Raw genomic sequence first — 18,613 nt, forward strand, 5'->3', positions numbered from 1 at the left:
TTCTTGGTTAAGTTCTTCACCAATTTATAAAATGACAATCTTTATAATTTTCTAAACTCTTTGGTTATTTAAAAATCAGCACTGTAAACTTAATGTACAAGTTAATTTATGCAGCATTCAGAAGCTTAAAGATAACTTCTATGGTTATTTTAAAGTTAACCACCATCAAAAATGTCATTTTGTTGTTTTCATACTTCTTGCACATAATTAGTTTCAAACATAAAAACTGATTGCATGCATTCTAAATATTTCATATTTAACAGGATAACATATGAATATAATTAATATCACTATTCACTAGATACTGTGATAAAATTATTTTGTGCAAATACATTCTAAGGTCACTGTGTTTAAAGAAACAATATTTGTTTTAGGGATATCTAGTAGTTTCTTGAATTAAGTAACATTTCCAGTATAGTTGTACCATCAACATAGTAGGAAAATTTTTAGAATACAAATTTTAATATTCAGTAAATTGAAAGAAATAACTTATATACTGTATATATGTGCAGTATAAAAATATAGAAATGAGTCTAGATAAAAATCATAAAATATTTCCATGCCATTATCTTGATTCTTTGGTTTATTATGCTAATTTCAAGATCTTTTTTCTTTTTTTGTAATTGTTTCAAGTTGGTGCACTTCAGTACAGTTTTAAAAACAGAGTAATTTTAGTCCAAATTACTTGAAAACCAAGAATTGTCTTTTATAAGTTTTAACAAATGATACAAAGTGTTGTTTGTTATTATTTCTGTGACTGCATTTATTTATATTTATATTTACCTAAATGTGTGGTTAACTTTGATTTTGTCTGAGTTAAAAGAGGTTCTTGGATTGTCTCTTCACATCCAAACATAAAATGAGTCAAATAACACACACACATGCACATACATTAACTGGCCACTTCATTAGAACTTATACCTATTATCGATAAATTGAACAACATTTTGGTGTAATAATAGCTTGAAATGAGTGTAAAAATGACTGTAGGATACTTGACTGTATCTTACTTGTGTGGTATTTTCTGTTTTATTTAGTTAGAAAGGTGAACTTTTAATGTTCACTAAGAATTTGTATAGTTTTATTAATAGAACAAAGAATGTGATTAAATTCCTTTAACTTTAACTACCTATGGTGTAAGATGCTCTTTCTAATAGGAAAGACTGCCATACATCAGAATATACTAAGTAAAGATTGAAAGTAATATTTTCCACTAATAGGTTATGTAATAACTTGTGAATATATCCTGCATTATAAACTCTTCAAAAAAAGAAACGCAAAAGGCAAAATATGAGACAAATTGTTAACAAATTTATTCCGGGTAGTTCTGTATGACATGTGTGAAACTTTGCACATTCACTACTGAACATCCAAAGTCTGTGAAGGCGAAGTCCACGCTCACTAGTTGAAGTTTAACGTCACTCAATGTCAATAACGAGTATGCCCCCCCCGTGAGCATCAATAACTGCTTGGTATCTCCTGCCCATGGAAGCGATGAGATGACGAATCACATCCTGTGGAATGGCTGTCCACTCAGGCTGCAAAGCTGCTGCAAGCTGAGGTAGAGTCTGCGGTTGAGGTTGTCGCTGTCGCAGACGTCGGTCCAACTTGTCCCAAAGATGTTCAATGGGGTATAAATCTGGTGATCTGGAGGGCCAGGGAAGAACGTTGATGTTGTGGTGTCTCAAGAAGACAGTGGTGAGTCGGGCTGTGTGAGGACGGGCGTTGTCATGTTGAAAAATGTCATTGGCGTTCACCATGATGGGTTGCACATGGGGCCTAAGAATCTCGTCAACATATCGTTGAGCCGTAAGATTCCCTTGAATGTGCAAAAGGTCTGTTCTGGCATTATAGGCGATGGCAGCCCACATCATGACACTGCCACCACTGTCAACATCCTGCACACAGTTTGCTGCAAAAAGTTCACCTCGGTGACGGTAAACACAGGCCCTTCCATCCTGCCTATGAAGCATAAAACGTGATTCATCGCTGAACCAAACATGCCTCCATCGTCGATGAGGCCATACTTGATGTGCCCGAGTCCACTGAAGCCGTGCTTGACGATGTTGCTGGGTGAGATGACGCCTCTGACTGGACGTCGAGGTCGGATTCCTTCATCTCGTAGACGGTTGCGTACGGTCTGATCGGAAATCCTACGTAGCCCTGGTATGGTTGAGGCAGTAGACGTTGCAGTGGTGGTCCTATCCCGAAGGTGACGTAACCGGATGTTGCGATCTTCTGCGGGCGTGGTCACACGAGGTCTGCCAGATAGTGGACGGTCACGAGTTGATCCATGTTGTTGGTGACGATTCCATAGCCTTGTGATGGTGCTTGGGTGGACATTCACATCTCTGGCAACACTGATCGAGATTCGCCTGCTTCCAAGCGACCAATGGCGTTGTTGCGTTGTGCTTCAGTCAGTCTTGGCGTAACTGTATTGCGTGTCGGTGGCTTAACACTGAGCTATGGAAACCGAGAACCCGTCACTTTTATAGGGATTTTGCACATGTTGCACTTGCAGAACATGCAGATCTCTCAAACAAATTTATTGGACACGCATGCGTTTTGGCAAAAAATCCGATGTTTTCCTCCGTTTTCAAAGTGCACAACTTTTATTGTCATTTTGGTCTGACAATCATTGCCTTAACACGTGTAACATCACATACTCTGAGCTTGTAACGTTATTAGATATATTTCTCGTTAAAATAACAAAAATATCTCTTTTGCGTTTCTTGTTTTGAAGAGTATACTCGTATTTTCACAAACACTTTCCACTGATGGATTAAGTGATACATTGCAGATACATCCTGCCTTATTTTTTCACCATACTACGAATCACACATATAAATATTTTATTGATAATTGTAAGTTGTGTAAAAAAATGGAGAAATTCCAGGATATTCACTGAAAATTAAACCTTGTGGATGTAACAAATTTTACTCCACAAATACATTAAGATTAAAATAGTGTTATAGTGTTCAACTGGATGGAAGCATGTCAGTGCATGTACGAGGTCTGTTCAAAAAATACGCGAACTGCTTAAATTGCGCGGCTCCAGTTGGTTCCAGGGTAATCTGCTTGGTGTCGCTAGGTTTGCACAGATCAGCTGATTACGACGCCATTTCCCGATTGCAGATATCTTCATTTGTGTATTAGCTACGCGGTTTTAAGTGAAGTGCGATTTTTTCGTTTGGCGGATTTCAGAATGAATGGCCTGAAGGAGCAACGACTTGCTGTGAAATTTTGTGTTAAACGTGGAAAATCTGCGACTGAAACTTTTGCTATGCTTAACACGGCTTACGGTGATGTTGCTATGAAGCGTACGGCATGTTTCAAGTGGCATGAACGTTTTAAGGATGGTCGACAGTCCATTGAAGATGATGAGCGTCCTGGACGTCTTTCCACGTCAACTGACGACCCACACGTCGACAAAACAATACCCTGGTGCGGGCAAATCGACGTCTGACTGTCAGGGAGCTTGCTGAAGAGTGTGGGATATCAGTTGGATCTTGTTACGAGATTTTGACCGAAAAATTGAAGATGCACCGCGTTGCTGCGAAATTTGTGCCTCAGAACTCGTGCGTTTTTGGCCAAACACTTGATCACTGTTCTTCCCCACCCCCCCTACTCACCTGACCTTGCTCCTTGCGATTTTTCCTTGTACCCCAAACTCAAAAGACCCTTGAAAGGAAGAAGATTTGAGACGATTCCCGAGATTAAGGCAAATGCGACGAAGGAGCTGGAAGAAATTACAAAAGAAGTGTACCAGGACTGTTTCAACAAGTGGAAACACCGTTGGGATAAGTGTGTGCGTTGGGGAGGAGAGTACTTTGAAGGGGTCCCAGACCTGTAACTTCTAAATAAAGTACATTTTGTTTTATGACGTCAGTCCGCGTATTTTTTGAACAGCCCTCGTATACATATTAAATAATATTCACTTAACTGACTTCAAAGCAGCTGTAAAGACTTTCTTAAATCTTAAATGTATGCATTAAAAAGTATTTTCTACACATATCTTACTGCATTTAAAACTTCTCTCTTTTCTTGATTTTTCTGAGACATTTTGTTTTGTAGAGTGCTTTCTTGCTGTTCAAATGTTTTTAGAAGACAAATCTCCTTGAAAAGTGTCATAAGTCTGCACATAAAAAATACATAAAAAATGTAATTACAAACTAACATTAAAAACACCAATGAATACCATATTGTAACCTACAAGTGAAATGTACCAATGAATACCATATTGTAACCTACAAGTGAAATGTAAGTTATAGCTTTCCTAAATGAAAGTGTATTTCTGATAGGTATTCCCCTCCCACACAAGATGGCTTTTCCCGTTTTGTGCTGTTATTTGCATACTTTTTCAAACACATGCCACAATTTTTCAATCCTCCCTCTGTTGGAATACAAAGTTTCAATACTTGTCTCATGTAAGTCACTGTGCATCCCTTCTCCACCAATATGAGAGTACTACTATCTTGTAATGTATGTGGCTCCATCTATGTGTCACCACCAAACTATCATTATGAAGTGTGGCAGAAAATGCCAGCATCAGAAGATTGTGTGATGGAGGGTGGAGATTGTGAGTGGAGGGAAGTACCTGTTGGAATTACATATTCATTTAGGAAAATTACAACTTCTGATATTTTAGAAAATTACAGCTGGTGTGAGGGAAGCACAGGTATATCCTCCAGATGTGTCCAAAGGACACACCCCTTAATTGAAGATCTGAGGAGGGGTACTGCACCACATATAAACTATATATCTTTTTTCCATGAAAATTTATAAAGTCAATAAGGTCAATAATGGTGGAACAAGAAGAAAACACAACCACTTGAGAGAAGATGGTGCAACAAAGAAACATAAAAGAAGCAGAATTATTCAATCTCACAATGGAAGGGGGTAATACAGATAATGTTTTCTAAGGTGTAGAATGACAGACCACACTCCACAAGTCAACTACATCCAATACCTCATTTGCTGGATAACAATATCCTAGAAAGGTTAGAATGAGGACCTATACCATCTTCACCTCAAGTCCTAGAGTTCAGAGTAAACCTATCATAAGACACCAGAAACACACAAGGTGGCCTAATGCCAGGGACCTAGGAATGTGTCTTCCAGAAACCAAAGACGTTTATCACATACACTTGACCCTCTAACCATGAACAAGCCAGAAACAACCCAGATCAACAACCTCATGAAAAGAGAAAATCCAGGACAGAAGAGGAAATATGCCACAAAGACCTCCTGTGCCCCCTACACAGAAGAGCAATTGAGAGGGCAAGATGGAGAACCCAAAACCTGTGTGAGAGCTTATGTGATTGATTCAATCAATTTCTGAAACCTCACTCACTAGGTAATGACATCCATGTGAGGGTAGAAAGAGGATACTAAATTGGAGAGGTGAACTGAATTTGGATGTTGCAACTCTGAGAAAATCTTCAATCAAGAAGATCTTGTATCTCCCTCTAAACTAGAAAAACACCACCACCCTATTCTGAACTGAATGACTATAACCATCCAGCAGGTTGACTCCATAGCCAACCACCCCAACAGCTTGGAACTGGTAAGTGGTAATGATTTCTATGCTCCTTTGAAGGAAAGATAGAAAAAAAAGCTAGCTGAAGAATCTGAAGGGACTGCAATACCCAAGACAGTGTAAACCCTATTTTTAAAAGTAAACTACACCAACTTATTCAGTCAAGGTATGGCAGAGATGAGCAGCAATCCTTTTCTGCTCTACCTATGCTATCCATGAGTGATGCAGCCTAGGACAGGTATATTATTACGCAAGTATCACAAGGAATTTACACTTGAGTGATCTTGTGAAACACCCCATTTCAAGGGTGAGCATATACAGCCATGAAAATATAGGAATCAACATTGCCTACAATACAGATATGATGAAAGGATGTTTGTGAATGGTTATAGTCATCTAAGTGAAACCCATTCAAAGTACAGATGGAATTCCTGGTCAGGCACCACTCACTACAGAGTGGGATCCAAAGTGAAGCTGAAGCAGTGACCCATTAGTAATGGCTTACCTTGTGTCACAGCTATGCCAAAGTCAAGAGAAGAACCAGAGGTTTGCTGAGGAAGCAAAAACAACAGTGTGGTGTAGGTAGTGGGGGATGAACGTGTGTAAAGTCCTATATATGCTTTTAATACAATCTCCTCCAAAGGCTGATGAAAATGAGAGACAAGGGAGAAGAGAAGATGATGTAGCTAATGTGATAAAACATGAAAGAGATCACACCAGAAAGAAGACAAGGAGGAAGAAGCCATTTGTATCAAATGCTGAACCAAGTGGTTAGGCTAACCAGGGAGTGATCATGGAAGAGGGAGAAGCAGATGGGAATGAGAAACTTGGAAAGAAGGCAAGGAAGCAACATAACAAAGGGGGGTACAGCAGGACAGAGGAGTTCATCAGATCAGGATGAGGGCAGAAATGAGAAATTGAGAATAGGCAGCTTAGAGGAAGGATATCTGAACATCATGAGCCATGTAGAAAGGAAAGCTTGATCCTGATAAGAAATTATAGAGAACAAGTAACACTGAGGGCAAAACTGTCTGGCTTATAACGATCTCAGGCTGGGAGAAGGAAGAAATACTTCATCAAAGAGAGGTAAAATATGGAACACACAGACAGAGATGCAAATGGAGATAAAGTGAGGGCAGGAAAGACCACAATAATGTTCTAGACTGGAAGCAATAAATGCATCACTAGATGACAGTGCTGGAAGGAACAGATCAACATAGAAAAGACAGGGTAAGAAAGAACCATACAGAAATGAGAAAAACTGAAGATATGGAATAATGGCATCCAACACCTAAAATTGAAGAGACCAAAGAACCCCTCTCAAAGAGGCCCTTGAGACACTCGAAAATACATGCAACCATTGAGTGAGAAGCCTGGAAACTCTGAGTCAATGTCCAGGAGCAACAAATGCCTAACTTGCACAGATAGCTGGACAAAGAAAGGTGAATGGAAATGGCTAAATTTGAAACTACTCTGTGAGAGAAACCAGAAAATTGAGCCAAGAAACTGACTAAAGCTAAGTAGGAAGATGGAGGAGAGACAACGTGGGATGGATGCCATTGACTGGGTTGATGGAGCAGGTTGGAATAGAAGAGAAGGGATCATATGCAGTTGGAAGAACCAAGGGAACCAAAGTTCAGCAGGTCAGGAAGGAGCAAACAGAACGAACATGCATGGATGAATGACACTACATGAAGAAGAAAATGGCTGGGAGAGTAAACAAAAAGTACAAACGAGACCAATTATGCCTGAGGGAAGGGGAACCACAGACCAAAACCAAAGTAAATGGGATTGAGGGAGATGGCAAAGGCATTCATAATGGGCATATTCAGATGCAGACAGAGCCACCAAAAATGGCAGGATGCAGGGAACACACCTGCAATAAATGAGATCTCGATGGGACAAACGATTGACCACCAAAAGAATCTGATGTGTGTTGGTCCAAGACAGAAGATACATACTGCAAAAACACAGATAATGGGACCTTGTGCCCCCTGAGTGATTGAAAGAAGCTATCATGTAGAAATGTGAGATAAGGCAGTTTTCAAGGAAAAACAAATGATCCAAAGCTCAATGAACAGCCAGAAATCAGAGAACATTGATGCAAAGGGTAATCTTCTCTGTAGACCAATGACCCAAAACTCATTCGCAATCAACCCATACACCTAAGCTCTCAAAGGCAGATCCATAAGCAGATGCTCAGGCCAGAGAGAAAGCAGGACTCCCACAAACATATAGGCCTTGTCTGACACCAGTGAAGGGGAGGAGGATGGATAGGAACATTCAAATAATCCTGTGTGAGGTTACATAGGTCATGAAGGGCCCACTGAAGCAAATGCATATGAGCCATACCAAGGTGTATGACAGGTGTCAGAGGCAACCACCACCACCCTAAAAGCTACAGAATATTACTTTTAGAAAGTAAAGGAATAGAGAGAGCAGTCCAAATGGCCAGCTTCATAGGATAGAGTCTGAGAGGAGAAGGTAGAGCCCAACTGAGATGACTATTGAATAAAACACCCAGATGTACAAAGTGCTGGGATGGATGAAGGAAGGACCTCTTCAAAGTGATCAATCATCCCAGCTGCATTTCTTTGAAGAAGGAGCTGATGAGTAGGAATGGTCAACTCCCATTCATAAATAGCAAAATGAAGCCAGTTGTCCATGTACATATGGAAGTGCAGTTCCCAGGGTATAAATATGCCAAGCAATGGGGCAAACCTACAACAAAAACAAATGGCATGGAAGCAAGGCCAAAGAGATCAAAATTATAGTCAATATATGTCTGTAACAGGTTTGAAAAGTACAGGAAGAATGAGGACACAAACAGGAGACAATGGCTAGTGGATGAAATGCAGAAACAGATGAGTGATATGCACCTGAAGTGGTAACAGCAACTTCAGAATTCATGTGTGATACGGAATCAGCAAAATTGTACGATAAACATAAGTAAATTAAATGCTCTCAAAGAAAAGTGAAATGAAATTGGATGAAGTTAATTTGAACTAATTTAATGTGAACAAAGTTAAAAAAAGTTGAACCACTTCTAGGGTAATAACTGTTTTAGAGAAAGATGTCTGCACTCAAGCACTGTCAAATGAGAGGTGATAGTTCTGTAGTGCCTGTAGGAGTCATGTGCATCGCATCACAGCATTGCTCTTATAGTAGTGGAGAATAGACACAGAGTGATTTAAATGACAGACACATTAGGATTTTGGATTCCAACAGAAGAAAGGTTGAAGGTTTGTGGCATGTATTCAAAAATTTACAAATAGAGGGCAGCATGAAGCAAGAAAAGCTAATCCTGTGAGTGAAAGAAAAGTACCATATCAGATTATTTTTACATAATAATTTGTTATATTTCATAATAAGTAATGTAAAAATATGATATAAATAACATTACTCCAAAGTAGAGTATACCTTGTTACAGAATCATAAATGATCTTTCAAAAGGTTACAAAACATTACAAATATTAATATCCCATCAAATGAAAGTTATCTGAATTTGTACATTAAAAAATCTAACAGGTCTAATTGATATACAAATTAACTAATTAAAGGATAAAGTAGTCAATTAAAAGCTAAAATTGTTAATATATGTAGTACTAGGCAGTGTTGTAAAGTTTGAAATCACTACTCTTTATTCATTAACTTTTAGAAGTTGGTAAGTCATAATATTTACGAATTAACTCCTTTTTTATTGGATTTAAAATTCTGTGCTTAATTGTCATTACATAATATTATTCAACTCAAAATACAAAGCAGGAATATTTTTTAATCTGTTGCCATAAATAAAGAAGGGTTTTTGGATATTTAATATTGCAACAGATTGTAGGTATCATTAATGAATTGCAAGTAGCATCTTTATAATTTTGTAGCACTCGGTGAATCTAAATCAGGTGGTTACTTAAACATCAAGGATTGGGGGTAAGAGACAATACTCTTTGTATCCAAACGTATTAAATGCTACAAATAATTTTTTTTGCAAAATCAATAGAGAATGTATACACATGAAATATATGATAATATTTGTATCATCAACTACTGTATAAGAAATATTGCTTAAATTGTCCCAACTCTTATTTTGAGACTTTCAAAATACATTTAAATACTAAAGTAGTATTATATTGATTCTGTCACTATTGATGGATGTTTTCAAAAATAATTAATACCTGTAAAGGGAAACATGTGTACCAAAACAGTTTAAGTTACTCTGAATGTAATAACTTTATAGAATTAAATGTCTAAATTACTGAAACCAGTAATCAACAAAGAGGAAATGTATGCTACTCAAGGTTTACTTCCTCATTAAAACCATTAGGAAGTTTTTTCTAGAGCTTGCAGACTTGTATGTAATTCATATTATTTAATACCACATTTTATTTTTAAATATAACAGTTTTATATATTGAAATCACACATTTACTAACCTTTTTCATAGACTGAATTGTGTAACTTAGTAATTATCAAAAATAAGGAAATATTTCATTTCATAAAATTGATATGTGATTAAAGATTACACTTACCTTAGGTCAGCGTGCTTAAGATCTACTTCTAACTGTAGTTTTTCCAGTTTCAGCAAATGAAGTCTAGCATCAAAAAACTTCATTAGCTTATTAGTTTTCTCTTCAAGTTGGACCAGTTGGTACTGGAGTCTATAAGTAGTATTAAACAGTTTAATGTTTATGAATACCATCTTCACATATTTTTTTAAAAAAAAAGAAGTAAGATAAAAACGCTTCTTGTTATCATTATTATACTGATATATGACACCATTTAAATCACTTTCACTTTTTAATATCATTCTGAATAGCTATTTGAGCATGCAAACATACTTCTAAGTATTAATGTAGTTATTTCTGGCATTAATTGTCATTATCACTCTGTATCTGTGTTCCGACACTCATTTTGTAATTGTTAGATGTCACAAATAGAACTCATTCAAAGGATTTTATTCTGTATTAAATTTCCTCTTCTTTAAATAGCCTTCTCACATATGTTTCCACATCCTCAGGATTACAGTAGTCAATATGCTATTGTTTAGATTGATATTCATTCTTTATCAGACTTTCTGTGAGGGTTTCTCTGTCATGAATGCATTGTTTCTTGTTTCTTGCTTTTTCATTATGGTTATTTTGTATTTGATTATTTAAGGATTAAATTTGTTGGCCTGATTTTTAATATTCTTACTTCCGTGCATGCTTCTGAGGAAAATATTCCAGTACTTCAATTCTTTTTGCATTCAGTCCTGTTTTTCTCAAGTCACATAGGTTTCTTCTAAGTAGGCTTCTCAGGAGGACCCTCAGCTTAATCCTGATTATTTTTTGGAGTTTATTCTTTGCTAGTCAATTCTTGGAATTTTCCTCCAGGAGAAAAATTCATGTGTTAGTGTTAGCTTGTTATATTGTTCCTAATATATTCAGGTTATGGGTTTTGGGGTCCAACAAATAGCAGATTTTATAATTCCTTTAATAGTCTTTGAATTTGTTATGAGGCCTACCAAGGATGCTCCCACCTTTTCTAATACTGAGTTGGTAGAACTTGTTTCTGAAATATGTTTCTCTAGAAGATGATTTTAGAAGTTTTTCTTTTTCCTTCTCTAGATAATGTAATTTTAGCAGGTATTTTCTCTTCCATGACACATTATGTTAGATTCTCTTTTGCAACTTATGTTCAAGCTTTGGTTACTTTATTTTTCTTTCATTTGGATCATCTTACATTAAACTGCATTTAATCTTAATGTTCACTCTAGTTAATCTTTTTTTTAATATTTCAGTCCTTCTTCTACCAGTCAGATGTCCTTCTCTGAACATATCCACTTTTTGATTTAATTCATAAATGCAAAAACATTATCCCAATTACACTATTTTATGAAAGTTGGATTTTCTCTGTTAAATTCCTCAACTTTTTATCTGCTTGAAGAGATTATTTCACAATTTCAAAGTTGGCTTAGAGATGGTCATAAATAAGGAAGGCTAATTCCAAAGTTGGCCTCAAACTGGTTGTGCATAAAGAAAGCTTCTTGCATCTTTCTTGTTAACAATCTCAAAAACGTTTATCATATTCTTAATTCCAAAAATGTGAGTTTACAGCTTCACTTCTCCATAGCTCTGGATTAAGAGGTTCTTTACCTTTTATAGAAGAAGGCTAAGGTGCTTTTTTAGTTTCATGGAACATATGTCATTATTATTCACTTAGACAACTTCATCACTCTTTTGTATCTAAAATATTAATTAGGCACTCATTCCAGAGCTAAGTTTCAGAATGCAACTTTTTACCTTGGGTTCAAACCCATTCTAAATAGCATTAAGGTTCATAGGAATTATGATTATATGAGAGTTGAAGTGTTAGAGACAGCTCAATTATTATATAAAATCAATTTTCATTATGTAAAAATGGTAACATTCAAGTCTTTTAGTATAGACTAAATAGATAAAAAGCTAAATTACAAGATGTAACAAAAGTAGCACTACATATGTGATACGTTTTTTACTTGTTTTACAATTGGAAAAACTAAACAAACAATAAGCACAAAACTGATAAATTGTTAAAGATGAGTGGTCAACAAATTTCCTGGTGTTCTTTCAAAAGCTCAGGAGTAGCTCAAGAACAGTAAATAACAGGTAGTGACACAATTCAAAATAACTAAAATAGTTGCCAATAACCCAAAATGGAAGGCTAAAAATTGTCAGTGATGAAATACATATATTCAATAATGATCAAATATTGCAGATTTTCATAAATAGAGTGCTACTTTACTTTACACGTTTTACATTGCTCCATTCCAGTCTGTTACCTGACTTGTTTAAAATCTTTCAGCTTCTTTTCAAGATAACTTTCTTCTGCCACATCATCATAAACAACTTGTTGAAAGGATAAACTTGTGTTTTCCTCTACACTGTGATCAGATGTTAAATGAGAGGAGTTACTTGACAAAGAAGCACGTCTAGCTGCTTTTCTTGCATTCTGTGTTTGAAGAATTACGACTAAGATAATGCTGATTGTAAATTACAAACGTTTATACAAGTTACAGTTGCAAAATCTTATTAACATTTTAATCTGGAAATAAAAAAGTCCCAGTTTCTTAGAGAATATATCTTATATTAATTTTTTTTTTATCAAATAATTTAACATATGCTTTATGTTGATGAATTATGGGTTTAGCTATCTGTTTATTCCTCTATACTTTTGATATTTAGATTTTTCTTTTCATTTAATATAATTTTGAAAGGTTTTACTGCAACTGCACTTTCATACATCTTCTTTTTAACAACATTAAATGGATCAAAATGTTATTCAATCACCAATTTGATTCAAGCTGCCTGTTTCAACATAAACTTTAAACTGCTCACTACTTATTAACTGTGTCTTACAAATAACATTAAAAGCAACTTTTTACCATCTGTTTTAAAAAAACAATTTCTGGAGAAGTAAATTACGTAAATTTCAATATCTAGAATATAGGAAAAAAGAAGCTGGTTTACTTAGATGTTATCAAATACTTTAAATAACATGAAAGTTACCAACCTGTTGTTCCAAATGTTTTGTAAAATGCAAACTTATCTACATTAATGACACCTTAAGCAAACTGAAACTAAGATTAAAGTATAAAGTTAATGATACAGCATTTCTTTCCTACTACTTGACAGACAAAAGGAGAAAAATGTATTTCATTTATAATTCACATAAAACAAAACTTACTAATCTGGCTTTGTCACCTTGAACACTTAATGGTGAGTTCAAACTTTTGTCTTCTTCAACAGAAGGAACATTGTCCATCACTTGCACTTTGAAATTTGTTAGCATCTCATTGGTTATACATCTTTGTCTTTGTAAAAAGAAAACTGAATTGTTACCTTAAACAATAAACATTTATAATACATTAATTCTTATTTCATTATAAGAAGATATCATATTATAAATTTTAATACAAAAACGAGGTCTAAAATTTATGGCTTGTCTAAATAAATTTTCGTTTTTGTATAGCAATGAGCTATTCTTCCATGCTCAACATTCTTTGTTTGACTTACATTTCCTTATACTGAACTATCAAATGTAATTGAAGCTTTTAGAGCAGTTAATTAATGTTTTATTTCAGTATGGCTGATTATTACACCTAAAAAATTAATGACAAGAAATGCGTTTTGTCTCTGAGTGTTTAGGTTACAGAAATGGAAATTCTACATGAGACAGTGCCTCACTTGGTTCAATTAATTGTAACCTTAGTGAAATTGACAGTACATATATTGCAAATTATTACTTTTAAAAATTGTAAATATTAATGAAAATATGACAAGTCATACGTTACTATCATTTTAAAATTGCAAACTGAAAACAAGTTATTCACTTTGTCTAAAGCATAATTTCCAAAGTACATCTATTATAAAACATTAGATTTAATGTTATTTGGGGGACCTATCCACTATGAAAGCTTTACTTGAATTATTTTTCACATCAGAAGAGAGTAAACTCAACTGCTACAGAGTCAAGCAATTATGAGAAAGTTGGAGTTAAGCCTCTTTTATTTTACCACTAAAAGTTTCTTCTGAAATAGTTAAACCTAGTAAATATGTTGGCTGGCATAGCAAAATGTTTAATTGTATGGGATGGACAGATACAAAATTACAAGATTTGTGCAATTATAAGCCATCAAATATGCTACATAGCCTCAACTCTGATGATATTATAATTACAATGATCAATATTTGGTTAAGAGTACTCATGTAGATGTAAAGTACTGATGACTAGCTGCCCTCTCTGTGATCAGCAGTACTAAATTAGAAATGACTTTTAGTAGTCTCTAACACGGACACTTAGCTTGTATGGTAAGTTGAAAAGACTCATGTGTCAGAGAGGAAAAACTGTATTAAAATAAAATAAGATTATTTTAAATATCTTTTATTGCATTAAAGTATAAATTATAAAATATTTAATCATTCAACTATTTAGATAGATGTTAGTACAACACAGTAAAAGGCCCATCTCTACTAATTACATTCAGGTATAAGACAATACACAAGCAAAACTAATCACTTAGTTTAACATACATTTTATAGTGTTAAGTATAAATTTTTTACGAGCCTTTACTTTTCAGGTTCTTCATGCAAGTCAAGCTCATCAGGAATCAACATAACATGTAATGAAACTGGTATTTCCAGCAGGTTTTTGATCGAGTAAATCTGGTCTCGGTACTTTTTAAGTTCTTGAACTATGCTTTTTTTTGTATCTCTTAATGCTATCAACCTCTGATTAAAAGTTCTTTTCTTTTCATGCACCTGAAATAAGAAACAAGATCCATTCCTTGTGTTCAAAAGTTTATTAAGAAAAGTTAAAAATGGCTTCTGTAAAGCACATTTGGCTTATAACACTCATATAAAATTAATGTTAAATGAGCCAGTATTTGATTATATAATTACATACGTACTATACAATCATAAAAGAATTTATAGAGTAAATACCTGTGTATGGCACAATACTGTATATGTGGACTTAGTTTGGCAGCTAGGTATCAGTTATTATAACAAAAATACATTCAGTATGTAACAGTTCTAAACTGAAAGATAAAATCTTAAATCTCATAACAAGATACGAAACAATCTTGAAGATATTTTTTAATTTATAAATAAATGTTTTTCTTGACAGCTGAAAAGTCTTCCAAAATATAACAGAAAAATTCTGAAGTCTTGTATGGTGCCTGTTATTTTAAAATGTATATATGAATAACAGACAGTATAGAACCTAACTAAATAAATAATGTGATACCCTCAGATATAATAGGGAAATATCAAATATTATCCTACTAGTCTTTCAAGTTGAAGGAACTGTTGTTTTTTCTTTGTTGCATTTGTTCTGAGGTGATCAGGAACAATGTAATCTTCAGCTGTTTTTAGTTTGTAATCCCCCAAAGTTTGTTTGACTTCTAATATTGCTGCTTCTTCATTTGGATTTTCTGCACTCTCATTCGGTTTACAAGCAAGCAATGTATCCCACTGGAAAACAGAAGAGAGAAATTCTTACTTAAAAATATGATGATAAAATAATTTTTCTAGGATTATGTTGTTAAACTGGTCACATAAGGTGATAAATTTACTTAGGCAAATACCAAGCTTTTTTAAAACAAGGAACTAATCTCTATATTAATGTACTACGAGTTCCAAAAACACATAGGAGGTGACTTTGTGGGTGCTTCAGAGTAGAAGCCCCCACAATAAAACATTTTTATTCACAAAATTACATTGTATAAAACCTATTTGGAGAAATATGTGCCTAATTGTGTTTATTAAGTAAAGCAAAATATAAAAAACACTAATTCTTTTCATCATAAGTGTAACCAAAGGTGTTGACTCCAAGCATGCATTGATAGCTTGAGCAGACCATTATCACAACAGGTATGAAGAAGGCTCACTCAAAAAGCTAAATGAATTTTAGGGCTATGGCCCTAAAAAAATGGAGCATCAGATTTAAAGGTATAATGTCTCTACCAGCAACACAACACTTGTACGTAATATAAGCTAAAGACAGAGTCAACTATAAATTGATTTAAAAGGAAAAAAAAAAAATCAGTAAACCAATTAATAAGTGTACCTTATTAACAAAGATAAGACCACGTATATATGAAACCATTACAGATTCAGTTTGGCCTGGTTATAATGTAAGTAGTCTAATCAAGAATGTTGTTTTATGATATGGCCAATCCCCATCTCCAATCCCTCACATTTTAAAAATGCATGAGGGTTGTAGACAGCCCAACCAAACAGTCCATTGAAGCTGTTAGTGAGTTGATATCATATCTTGATTCTTTGCTTACAAAACTGAACAATGAAAGTCAATTTGTATTGGCAAAACAGTTGACTACTGAATAAACTGAATCATGTTCACAGGGTACCAGTGAATCATGCTGAACTCTGATCAACATGGTAGATACTCCCCCCCTTATTTCATGCAAATGATAGTTTATCAAATGCAATTTAGGTCATTATTAAATTTACTAACACTCTTTTTGCCAGCCCAGATTTGCTAATAATTAATATCAAATTTGGTAATTTAAACTTTAAAACACTGACTTAGTTTCTAATTTCTGCATATTTGATGTTTTTATACAACAACAATGTTAAAAAATGTCATATTATTGAGTGAGTAACATCACTTGGCTAGGCCAGTTAAAATTAAAGTATCAAAATCATAGCAGCTAACAGAGTCACATGAAGTTATCTGTAAATTTGTTCATGTATAAAAACAACAGCTGATTGAACAGCTAATGCCATGACAAATAGTAACAGGATTTACATCAGTGTAATGTTTCATTTGTATATCTTAATGTTCACCTAATTTATTTTTAACTTATCTTTGCAAAAAAAATGATACAATAATTATTCTTGTTGTTTACTGTTGACATTAAAAACTGGAGAATTCACTTATTTCATTAGTCATTATGAAAAGTCAGAGTTTCTGAACAACCTCTATGAAAGTGTGAAAATGTACTTTAAAGTACTGCAGTATTACACAGAAAATTAAAATGAATATACCATACATTCAGAAAAACACAAAGAAAAATTACAATTAAAGGGTCAAAGTTCTGTAATTGTTTGATAAAGCCCAGAAAATAGATATGACTTTAAAAGAATAACGTATTAAAACTCAGCCTAACATAAAATAAAGTAATTGGGTTTATTTAATGATCAAAACAAAAATTTGCAGTTTTTTGTGATGACAAGAAACCCACTTGAATTAAGAATGTATTCTCAAGATGGCTGGTATGGGTATTAAAACTAATTAAAATAAAGTAGAGAGCAATGCTTCGACTTTCTTAGGTCATCTTCAGTTTAACAAAGAGAGTTTGCAGACTCTCTTTGTTAAACTGAAGATGACCTAAGATAGTCAAAATGTTGTTCTGTACTTTATTAGAGTTATAATACTGATACCATCTGTCTTGAGAATAATATACAGTTTTATGTCTGACTACACTCTAAAGCACCTTAAAATCACTCACATATTTATTTCTATTACTCATAAGCTTATAAAAATAAGTAAATACGAAATCCAAAGTTGGAGCTCACCTCAGATTTCCTTATAATTTTTCCTTGCTGTTTTAAATCCAATTTCTGAGCAGCTCGAACTAACCTATCATCAAGCTTATGTTTAGTGGAGACAGATATACTTCTGCTGTCTGAAGAAGTCCTTTTCACAGATGAAATGGAACCTTTTTCAGTCATATCTTGGTTTGGTCCAGTAATTTCTGCAACTAGATATGATTTATCACTGAAAATAGACAGGCTTTGATTCCGCCTTAATTTAGAATAAATAAACAAAAAACCATAAAAAGGTGAATATACAAAAATGTTTTTACTGCAGAACAAGAGAACATTGAGACATTAAAAATGCTGTTATGGTTGATTCATCATTCCAGTATATTATTGCTTGACAAATTAACAGATTCATTCACAGTCTATCCTGCCATACAGAAAAGGGTAGAGATTGTGAGTAACCTGTATTAAATTTTTTGGGGGTGGTTATTATTCTATTTTATAAATTTTTAGAATTTGTAAGGGTGGAGGATGATAAGTAATGTTTGGTTGAAGTATTTTTAGGGTGGCTTTATTTTATTTCCTCTTTTGACTTGGATACATCTCCAAGGGTAACTGCCTTCCCACAACTGGATGAAATAGATGAGATGTTATGGGTATAAATGCTCAACTCTGCACCCTCAATTAATTTTCCATCACTGTTAAGTGGCTTCTTATCTGTTTTTCTTGGGTTTTGTCTGATAGATGGAATATCTCTAACACTTGTGGGTGCTGTTACGACAGGCAATCTCCATCATGATCTTTGAATTATGACTGGAAAATGTGATGGAATTTTATTTAACGAAATATTTGAATTTTTTTTATAAATTATATTGTCAAAAATCACCAGATAGATTGATTTTACAGTTACGTTAACGATGTGCAGTAATATTTTGTTAAAAGTTACAGGTTTTACAGTAAAGAATATTTTTAAAACAGGTATTATATTTCAATTATTGATGTGATCATTTTCAAGTATACTGGTTTAACAAGTTTTTTTTTCAATTAAAACT

The 18,613-nt window shown here is 34.2% G+C and overlaps 1 protein-coding gene across 4 annotated transcripts in view; it reads right to left on the reverse strand.

The window, feature by feature from the left end:
• LOC143238024 (cilia- and flagella-associated protein 44) overlaps positions 1-18,613 on the reverse strand; it is a 134,534-nt gene that overhangs the window by 26,170 nt on the left and 89,751 nt on the right. For 3 of the 4 annotated variants that reach the window (XM_076477909.1, XM_076477911.1, XM_076477912.1), the window contains exons 22-28: positions 17,595-17,779; positions 15,339-15,527; positions 14,626-14,813; positions 13,240-13,366; positions 12,335-12,504; positions 10,065-10,193; positions 4,021-4,135 (exon numbers count right to left, since the gene is read on the reverse strand). In XM_076477909.1, the coding sequence (XP_076334024.1) occupies positions 4,021-4,135; positions 10,065-10,193; positions 12,335-12,504; positions 13,240-13,366; positions 14,626-14,813; positions 15,339-15,527; positions 17,595-17,779 (1,103 nt within the window). The remainder of the gene's footprint in view (positions 1-4,020; positions 4,136-10,064; positions 10,194-12,334; positions 12,505-13,239; positions 13,367-14,625; positions 14,814-15,338; positions 15,528-17,594; positions 17,780-18,613) is intronic. The other variant, XM_076477910.1, reaches the window with a different exon arrangement.

The sequence above is a fragment of the Tachypleus tridentatus genome, chromosome 13, assembly GCF_004210375.1.
Source record: "Tachypleus tridentatus isolate NWPU-2018 chromosome 13, ASM421037v1, whole genome shotgun sequence".
Taxonomy (NCBI): Eukaryota; Metazoa; Arthropoda; class Merostomata; order Xiphosura; family Limulidae; genus Tachypleus; species Tachypleus tridentatus.